Source organism: Ambystoma mexicanum, chromosome 13, assembly GCF_040938575.1.
Source record: "Ambystoma mexicanum isolate Mex_15411 chromosome 13, UKY_AmexF1_1, whole genome shotgun sequence".
NCBI lineage: Eukaryota > Metazoa > Chordata > Amphibia > Caudata > Ambystomatidae > Ambystoma > Ambystoma mexicanum.
Window position 1 is genome coordinate 761252832 of NC_090938.1, and position 10575 is coordinate 761263406.

At 48.2% G+C, this 10575-nt stretch overlaps 1 protein-coding gene across 1 annotated transcript; it reads left to right on the forward strand.

The window, feature by feature from the left end:
* The first annotated feature begins 343 nt into the window (after nt 1–343).
* Nucleotides 344–3536, forward strand: C13H6orf47 (chromosome 13 C6orf47 homolog). The gene has a single exon (XM_069635084.1). The coding sequence runs from the start codon at nt 1149–1151 to the stop codon at nt 1944–1946; it is 798 nt and encodes a 265-aa protein (XP_069491185.1). The 5' UTR covers nt 344–1148; the 3' UTR covers nt 1947–3536.
* Nucleotides 3537–10575: the final 7039 nt, after the last annotated feature.

Here is a 10575-nt window from a genome sequence, read left to right on the forward strand (position 1 = left end):
CCCCAGTTCATTCATCGACCCAGGAAACGCTTGACTCACTCCTGCAGGAATGCCACCCTGTGACTTAGAGGTTACGCGGATATCTCAGCAGCTTCTGTGCGTTAACTCACTGAGTTAACGCCCAAAAGACCAGATGTGCCCACCGCATTCTATTCTATATGAATGAATCATAACTATGTCAGTCGGGCAAACATCAGCCAAAGGCCCCCCCCCCCCCCCCCCTAATCTAAACTATTTTACTGTTTATGCTATTGACTTTTTTGCATGCCCTTTTTGTCCACAGTCGGCCACCGTAGAGCCTCTTGTGTTTTTTTTTAAAGTATCTGTGATGCAGCGAGTGGGCAGGGCCACCTCGCCCCAGCTGTTTCCTGCTTGTACCGTGTTCCCATAGGTGGGGGAAGGGCCTGAGCTGCCCGCCCTCCTCCTCCTGCCAAACTCGAGGCTGAAACGAAAGCACTACTGGGTCCTGAGAGCCCAAGAAGGGCAAGCAAGGAAACCACTGGGGCGGCAGGGACCCTGCAGAAATCCTAGGCGGTCTACTTGCGAGATCAGCGTCCTGGACCCCCTGGTACCCGAGAGGAGATAACACCCCGGAATCGAGTGGGTGGAAAACACGTCCAGATCCGCGAGCCTCTGCGGCTATCCCACCGGAAGAAAGAAGCACAGGAGGCGAGGCATCACCTAGCAGCAGAGAATCCCCCCAAAAGTGCTGCTGACTAAGGAAATCAGCCCTGGCACCCGACAGAAAATAACAGGGGCGAATATGGGCGAAGTCCGCGAACCTTCGCAAGCCCAAGCGGGGGTGAAGCTTTCCTTGAATTCGTGGAATGTATCCATCCAAGTGAACTGCCTCTAAGCGCTTGAACCCCCCACTCTTCCAGACATCGAGGCAATCCTGGTCACCAGCTTGCTTATGACTCCCAGATACAGCTTGTTTACTCAGTACTATCGTGCCTGTGTTTGGTTGAGTGTGCCATTTTCACGCCTGGGCTTGTTAGGCAGACCTGGTGGTCTTCACCTCTAACCCCAGACTGCTACTCCACAGATTGACTTGATGGAGACAGCTTTTGGGTCGTAAGACTGATTGGTTGATCCTCCGCCACCAACCACAGCCAGTTCCTTGATGAGTGCCTGAGACCCACCTGGCCATGTTCTCAAGCAAAGCGTGGGCATGGCCTCTGCCGGATCTGCTCAGCAAGGTACTCTGGTGGAGGAGAAGCCCCCCAAAGAAGGAGGAAGGTGATGAGGGGTCAGTAAAGGAGGAGACCCTTCCCCTGGAGGCACCATCCCCTGGAAAAACATGGCTGAGATGGAACTTCCAGGCGCCCGCCGTCCTTGGCTATCTCAAATGGTGGGGTCGCAGCGACAGTGGTGCTGGAGCCCCCATCACCGAGAAGATCTACTCAGAGTCCCAGACTCTGCCACCTGTGTACTTTGGGGTCCAGGAGATTGCAGCAGAAGGGAGGCAGTGGGGCTTCCGGAAATCAACCAGCCCCACCAGTGACCTGGAGACCCCAGAACATTACCAGATCTGTTTCAACTTTATACGCCATCTCGTGGACCTGAGCGTGATCAGCTTCCTGTGGCTCAGCTCGCCCGTCTTCCGGCTGTGCCTGGACATCCTTGGCCTCCGGGGCCTCGTCAAGCTCTGGCTGCACGGCATGGCCATGTTCCTGGTGGCCTCCTACGGCCTGCACGTGGTCTTCTGGCTGGTCCAGGAGTACCTGCTTCAGTTTGCATTCCTCTTTGGCCTCCTGCAGGTGCTGGTGCTGTCGGTCAGCATCCAGGCGGGACTGGAGGTGGAGGAGGAGGACCATGATGGCGATGCTACCGACGGGAGGTTTGTCATGGGGGGTGACCGCGATCCTGACCGTGACACGCCAGAGCCAGTGCCACCGCCACACCTTCCAGAGAAGCCTTCTTCATTGCACCGAAAGAACGAGTAGTGGTATTAAGAGAAGACATCTAGTATTCAAGAAACAAATGCTCTACTGGTCAAGTTGATTTGGAAGCTTGTGGCTTGGCTGATCTGTGGTCCGGTCGCTAAATTGAGATGTGGTCTACTCGCTCTCAAAGACTAAATCAGGTTTGGTCTACATGATAAGATAGGTTGTGGGCTAGAAGCAAAGGTGGGCGCTGATCTAGTTGCCCAGATGTGAGGGGGTCCAGTTGATAAGATGGTTTTGGTTAAGTTGCTAGGATGGTAGAGGGTTTACTGGCGAAGATGTGAAGGGGCTATTATAGGCCCTCTCGGGAACTAAATAGTCTAGACTCTAGAGGCTAAAATGGGACAGTGGCTTGGATGGGATTTGCTCAAGTTGCTAGGATGGGATACAGTCTACTGGCTAAGTTGAGGTGCAGTCTAGGGCTGAATATGGGCACTGGTCCCCTTGTGACGTTGAGATGTGGGCAACCTCTTCAGCTCGGAAGCCAAGGATTGGGATCTTGCCCCGATTTAATCATTACCAAATTGTGTGATCCTGTGCAATCCCTTTGTCTACTTGTGCCTCGCTTAACCTGTTTGCCAAAATGGCCGGAGTCCAGACATCCCCCTAATCGCAACCACTATATAAACACTGGATATTTTTAACGAGATGGGTAGGTGTGTGGGGGTGCACGTCTGCCCTTTTGTGGACACGCTGAGGCGACTTGACCCCGCAAAGTTAATCATCAAGGCAATGTCGAAACGAAAGAGATACCCGAATAACTACAGCCCACCGCCCCCACATCGCAAATTGGTATTTATTTTTTTTCTTCACCAGGGGACAGGATCCACTGTGGATGGCGAAGGGACAGTGAGTGTACCGTCGCTCTGGGGTTTATATACAAATATATATATTTTATGTAAGCTACACTTTCAAAACCGTGTTCTCGTGTGTGCCTGTTGCGAAGAGCTGTTTTTAAAGTTGTTGAGCCGGTTCTTGAGGGATTTTTTTCTCCTATTTAAATGTTTTATATGGGGAGGGGGTTAAAGAGTGAACACAGATGAGCGGAGTAGCAAGCCAAGGGGTGTGGTTTCAGTGGGAAAGTGCAGCCTGCGTTTTTCTGCTTAAAAGCAGCCATTTTGACATGCGCACTTTAGTTTCTGGAAAACGTGGAGTTTTGGTTGTCATGGTTAAACGTTTTTCTAGGCCTCGTGCACGCACAGAATTCGCGGGTGGAGAGCCGGGCTCTGACGTCAGGTTGCCGAGGTCATACTGTGACATCATCACGCGCTGACGACCTTTCCCCCAGCAGAAGGCAGAACTCTCATAGAGGCACGGAACACGGGCAATTATTGTAATCAACTGGACAATAAGTGAAAAACTCCAAGAGACAAACTAAAATGAGAAGGAAAATATGTTAATGTTCAAGTGGGCCTCTGGAGTGGACTTTTCTCAAACTTTTTCATTATGTCGTTTTTGCTGCAGACTTTCAGGCACTGGGAAATCTTTCCTTGGAAGTTACTGTGAAGGCACTAGCCGCTTCTTCACGAGTGGCCTGTCTCTGATGTGTCGTCGCTTCACCACCCCTGTCGCAATAAATTGAGACTTGTATTTTTGCTCTTCCTGCTTGTCTTTCTTGAGTGGCGGCGAACTTTGGTCCCCTTGGGCTGCTGGGTTGGATATACTGGGCACAGTGGTCATGAAGCGCGGCCATGTTGGAAGTTTTCTTCGTTGGCATTCCTTCTCTCCTGGGAGGTGTTTATCAGTTGGAGATTACGAGGTTCGAAATTAAGATTCGATGAGCAGGAGCCAAAACTAGCTCCTGGGTGTCGGGCATCACCCAGTAGGCAGGAGCAAATACACTGCGCACCACACATGTAACTTCCGCATCAAATGTACACTTTCACTTTTTGCCCATTATGTGTAATCCATTATATTTAAATGTGTTCTAATGCTTCTTTATTTAAATTCTCAAACAATTAAAGTTAATGTTACACATGCATGTTTGTAAGGCAGCAGTTGGCCTGAGGAGCCAACCGTAGCTCCTGGTAGCAAGCTAACCAAGCTTTCCTGAGGTAGAAGCAGGAGGTAAATTGCTCCCATAACATCGAACCATGGATTTGGGAGTGCCATAAACACTGACCTGCCTCTCTGCCTTATGAAGCAAGGTCACTATGTACTAGGCTAAGCATCTACATGACTTGTGTTGGAAATTTCAAATTCACTGAAAACTCGAGCATACTTGTATACTGTTGCACTTCTTCCAAATATGTGGGTACTGGAATTTCCCCCACACCTTCTGCCCCCTACTGATGCTTCAGGTGCTTTTAAAATTCTTTTTAGACCGTCACCTAGCAGTAGTGGTGTGGCCTTATTCATCCTAAAAAGTCAGGGATCCTCAAAGGAACAGAGTATATACTTTTGAACACGTTTTTAGGTGTTCGGAAGTTAGTGTCATTTTGGTCTTTGGACCGTCTTCTAAAGTTTTCTAAGTTGCTGGCAAGCCCAGATGGATGTCAAGAGATTCTCTGGTTACATTCTTTGGTTTGATGGATGTTCGTTCCACTGCTGACTTTTTCTCCACAGTATGTTATGTAACATTATATGGCATTCGTATAGCGCCCATTGCTATTGGTATGGTCTGAAAGTGCTGTGGGCGAGGGACCTTGGAGGACCAAGGTATGAGAATTGAAGGAGGATTTTTTGGAAAGTGTGTGTGCCTTTTAGCCAGCATTAAGTTAGGGCGAGGTGGCCAAGTCCCATCTGGTTAGTGGATGGGTGCTGTGATAGACTTGTCAGTAGGGTTGGTGAGTCACAGAGACTGATTAGGTGTCCAGCTGGACTGAATTTTCTTTTGTGAGACTCCGCTGCATTCTGATGGCAGAGGTGATGTGCATTATGAGGTTGGGTAGTGAGTAATTGCAGATGTATGCAGTTGGGTGGCCGAGCTCTGGGAAGGACCACGGCTATGTGCCATTGAGATGGAGTGGTATACGTACCAGAGAATGTAGGCTGCTTTCTATATGTGATGAGGGTGTGCAGATCATATCATATGGATCAACTGGACTCCTTTCCGTGCTGGCTGATTTCTATTTAGTGGTCTCCTCACGAGACTTGTTGGTGCTCCCGCCTATCTGTCAGGGGTGGTAGTTCACCCAGGAGGTGGACTAGGTCAGTCAAGATGCAGAAGGGAAGAGCCAGGTCTTGAGTGCCTTCTGGAAGCAAGAGGATCACCTTGCCTTCCAGAAGGCACTGAAGACCTGGATCTTCCCTTCTGCATCTTGACTGACCTCTATGCAGCACATGCTAAGTGGAACCAAGTTGTGCTATTTACCATGATTTGGACTTCTGGCTCTGTGATATTTTGTGCATACCTGCCTCTGTCTCTTTGGTGACGCACTGCTGGCTCTTTGTGCCTCCGGTTGTGCACTGTTGGTCATTTGCACGCCTTTGGCCCTTTGTGCCCCTGGTTGGCCGCTGCTGGTCCGTTGTGACCGTGGTTGCGCAGTGCTGGTCCATTGTGTCGCTGGTTGCACGCTGCTGGCCCATTGTGCCGCTGGTTGCGCACTGCTGGCCCATTGTGCCGCTGGTTGGGCGCTGCTTGCCCATTGTGTTTATTACACGCATCTGGCCCATTGTGTCTTAATAGGTGTGCACTGCTGGCCATTTAATTCATGGTTCTGCTGTTCACTGATTGCCCAGTGTGTTCATAGCTGAGCGCTGCAGACTCTGTGTTCTTTACTGTGTGCTGATGGCATTGTGCCCCTACCGACCCTGTATCTTTATTGTTGTGAGCTGTTTGCCCTGTGTCCATATGGTTGTGCACTGCTTGCCATGTGTTAGTGTTACTATGGTTGTGGACTATTTGCCCTTAGTCTCTGTGCTTGTGCTCTGCTTTTGCCTGTTTTCGGTTGTGGATGAGCTTGCCCTGGCTGTTGTACACTGCTGGCCCTGGGGGTCTATACCTGTGGGCTGCTGGCTTTGTCTTTATAGCTGTGCACACCTAGCAATTGTATTTATGGTTTTGCTGTTCACTAATTGCCCCTCTAATCAGAGTGGGGCACTGCAGGCCCTACATTCCTCTCTGCATGCTTCTGGCCCTGTGTCCCTAGTTGTACCCAGCTGGCCCTGTATCTCTGCTTGTGCACCAGATAATATGGTTGTACACTGCCTGCCCTCAGTGCGGCTGTGGTTGCGCACTGCTTGCCCTCAGTGCATAGCTGCGAGTGGTTGCATACTGCTTGCCCTCTGCGTGGCTCTGAGTGCTGAGTGGGCGCGCATGGCGTGCCCTTTGTGGCTGTGGATGGTTGTGCACTGCTTGCCCTGTGGGTGGTTGCGTACTGCCCTGTGGGTGGTTGCACACTGCTTACCCTGTGTGCAGCTGTGGTTGCACACTGCTTGCCCTGTGAGTGGTTGGTCACTGCTTGGCCTGTGCGTGGCTGTTAGTGGTTGGTCACTGCTTGGCCTGTGCGTGGCTGTGGGTGGTTGCACACTGCTTGGCCATGTGTGGTTGTGGGTGGTTGCGCACTTCTTGCCCTGTGCATGGCTATGGGTGGTTAAGCACTGCTTGACCTGTGTGTGGCTGTGGTCGCACCCTGCTTGCCCTGTGTACGGCTGTGGTTGCATACTTTGTGCCTTGTGTTTCTATGGTTGTGGACTGCTGATTCTATGTCCTCATAGTTGCGCCACTTATTAGTAACTCTGTAGCTCTCGTTGTGGCTTGCCTATTTGGCTCTATGCATCAGTGTTCCTGTGCTGGTATTGGTATTGTTGTGTACTGGGAAGTCTGTGAGTTTCTGTTAGCGCCTCCTTAGATATGGGCGGGCGTACCTGTGCTGTCCGGTTGTGCACTTCTTTCTATCGCTGTGCGCTGCTCCAATTGTATTTTTGTTAACAAAACCCCTTTATTGATTTAACATTACCTAAATATACCACTTACAAAAGTAATCCACTGATGAAATTGAGACAATTGCATTGATAGGGTTTAGGCCAATATCTCCCTAATAATACACCCAGGTCTTTCTAATAAACAACACAAATAATGTAAAGGAAGAGCATGAGTTATTCTGTTTTGGGATGTGGTTTTCCTGGATACCTCATAGTATACTGTTTTTCAGAAAGTATATTTTCCACACTATTTTGCGTTTGGTGATAAGTGCAGGTTTTTATTCATCAAATTAGTTGTGATGTAGGCACATGGTCCCAGTTAAGGTCAGCCAACACGTGTTTGGCCAACGGACCGAGGACGTATCAACGCCACAATATACTGAATACCAGGGCCCATGTGGAGCCCAGTTCTCATACACAGGACTGACCGCGAATCACAACTGAGGACCCCCCACATGGGGCAAGAAATCACCAATACTAGTCTTGATAAAGACCCACAAGGTCGAAACATGTGTCGGCTGACCTTAACTGGGACCATGTGCCCACACCACAACTAATTTGATGAATAAAAACCGGCACTTATCACCAAACGCAAAATAACGTGGAAAATATACTTTCTGAAAAACAGTATACTGCGAGGTATCCAGGAAAAACCCTTATCATACAACAAAGGTGTGGGCTTCACCTCAAAACGCATTCTGTGTCCTTGCATTAACAAGGGCATCACAACAAAAAACAGACCTTAGCAAGGACGGTTCCAACCCTAGGGCCCCAGTACATTTATTCTGTATCAGGCCTAGTACCTGAAGAGCCTACACAGTGGTCAAGACGAGCAAGGGGAAACCAAGAGAAGTAGGAATAGCTAAACTGTCTGGGAGACGAGTGGAAGTAGGAATAGCTACACTGGCTGGGAGACGAGGAGAAGTAGGAATAGCTACACTGGCTGTGAGACGAGGATAAGTAGCAACAGCTAAACTGGCTGGGAGACGAGGAGAAGTAGGAACTGGCTGGGAGACGAGGAGAAGTAGGAATAGCTACACTGGCTGTGAGACGAGGAGAAGTATCGATAGCTAAACTGGCTGGGAGATGAGAAGTAGGAATAGCTAAACTGGCCCTAGAGGACACTGCCGAGAGCCCATATGTCTTGGCGCAGGTCAGTTGCTTCGTTCCTCCGATGTATAATCTTTTTGTTTGCAGACAGCAAATCGAGAGCTTCAATCTACCCCTTGACCTTTGGATTCGGTATAGCCAGGGCGTGGTCCCATAACTGAGGTGGAGCCGATTGAACCAGATAAGGTGGCGCAACTCCTGATATCGGCGCCTTTCAGTTTGGGGCAATTTGCCTGCCTTCCCCCACCCACGTCCGTACAGCAAGGCAGGCTCTAAACCATCAGGCACAGTTCCTGTTTGGTTTGTGGGCTGAGACTACACCTTGAAGTACAACTAATATATAGGTTTTGGTATACATTTCCTTTCCACTATAAATGCTTTTTATTTTCTAATGCCTAAGAAGTGGTAACGTGCATTATATGTTACACATGCTACACGCCTTCTAAATTACATCTTGAAATAGGCATTCATGTTTTTGAATTAGTACATGTACTATATTAGTATATATTTGTTAGTGTATTTAAGATGAAACAAAAGGTATTGTGTAATAGGGTTCAAACCCCTCTCCTTTCAAGTGGCTGTTCAGCTGCCATATCACAATTTCTCTGTATGCTGAAATCCCAACTTATTTTCTTAAATATCATATAACACACTGGTTTTTTGTATTGTTCACACTTGAGTGTGACGTGGTGCGGTGGAATTGCTTTTCGAAAGTTACAGAGGGAGGCACGCCACAGCACCAGCGCGTAACTCGGCAGCGCAAAGCACCTGCTCCGAGTAGTTACATGTTTGTTTGTTTATTTTATTTATATAGCGCGCCTAACCTAGGGGTATCTGGGCACTTGAGGGTAATGGTTACAAGATGCAGTTTATACAGTTTATGCAGACAGAGTACAGATAATACATTCAATAGCAGATGCAAGGCATGGATATAGATATATACAGTTAAGAGGGTAGGGTACAGGGTGATGTCAAGTGTAAGGTAGGTAGTGTTCGTTTTTGTTCAGTAACCATGTGATGACGTGACTTCTGAATGATTGAAAGGTAGGGATAGTTTTGATGTCCTGTGGAAGTGTGTTCCATAATTGGGAGGCTAGAACCAGGAAGCTGGTTCCACCAGCTCTTTTTAGGATATACCTGGGCACCACCAGGCAAGATGTGTTGGTAGATCTAGTGATTCTGGCTGACAATTTCAGGGTAAATCTGTCCGTGGGATATGGTGGGGGCTTGGTGGTTCAAAGCTTTGTAGGTGAGGCAGATGGTTTTGAAATCAATTTTTTTCTTGTATGGAGAGGCTATTTGCACAATTATTCTGGTTGCAGAAATGTACTCTCTTCTAGGTACGTTTAATGCAGCTCTGAGTGCATTATTTTGCAGAACCTGCAATTTGTTAATTATGGATGTGTTGGCGCCTAAGTATAGGCCATTGTAGTAGTCCAGTTTGGACTGTATAAGTGCTCTGGCCAATATAAGGCAGCTATTGGAAGACAGTAGGGGTCTGCAGGCCCTGATCAGCTTGCCAGTGTAGGCAGTGGCTGAGGCAGTCATATTTACTTGTTTGGTAAGGTTGGTGTTGGCATCAAGGTATAAACCAAGGGTTTTTACATTTTTGGCAATAGGTATGTTGTTTCCATCAATGAGGATGCTGCTGTAGCTGAAACTCAGTCCCAACAGGTTGTTGGATGAGCCGACTAGGAGTAGCTCAGTCTTATCATCATTCAGACAGGGGCCATGTGTGGCCATCCATGCCTGAATGATGGTGAAGACTTTGTTAATCCGGCAAACATCAAGGTCGAAGGTACCTGATAATGTTAGGAGTATCTGGGTATCATTTACATAGTTAGTGTAGGTGACACCCAGACAGTCCAATTTGTCAAATAGGGGCTTTGTAAAGATATTGTACAAAGTGGGCGATACACAGGAGCCTTTTGGGATACCACAGGAGATGGGGATCGGGTCAGCCGCAGCTGTGGGTGAGAAAACGCGCATGGTTCTGTTTGCGAGGAAGGATTGGATTCACGTGACAGCAGAGTTGGAGAAGTGTGCTGCCAATGACAGGAGGTCGCATAGGATTTTATGGTCAACCAGGTCAAAGGCTGCCGATAAGTCTAAGAGAAGTCGGATGGCAACTCTGCCTTTATCTTTTAGTTAGTCGATCTAACTTTTAAGGTTAATCAGGGCAGTTTCCGTTCCATGTTGGGGTCTAAAGCCAGATTGACGGATTCCTAATAGTTTGTTTGTCTCTAGATAGTCTTGAATTTGCAAGTATGCAACTCTATCTAAGATTTTCAGTAAGAACGGGACAGTGCTGATCGGTCTATAATTGGTGGGTATAGACGGATCTAATGTTTGTTTCTTGAGTAGTGGGAGAACCCAAGATTGTTTCAGGTTGCTAGGGACTGAGTTGCGCGCAAAACAAAGAGTTTATTAGTTTGGTAATAAAAGGAGATACATCTCTGGCTGCGTCTTTTATGATCTGAGCTGGGCAGCTGTCACCTTTGCAGTTAGATGGTTTCAGCGATGCTATGATTTTTTGTACCTGAGGTATGGTTACCTTATTGAATTTGAAACCTGAGTTAAGGTATGCGGATGATGAAGTGATTGGGCTGCTGAATTTACCGGAGGTGAGTTGGGGCTGTTTGTCATCTATTTT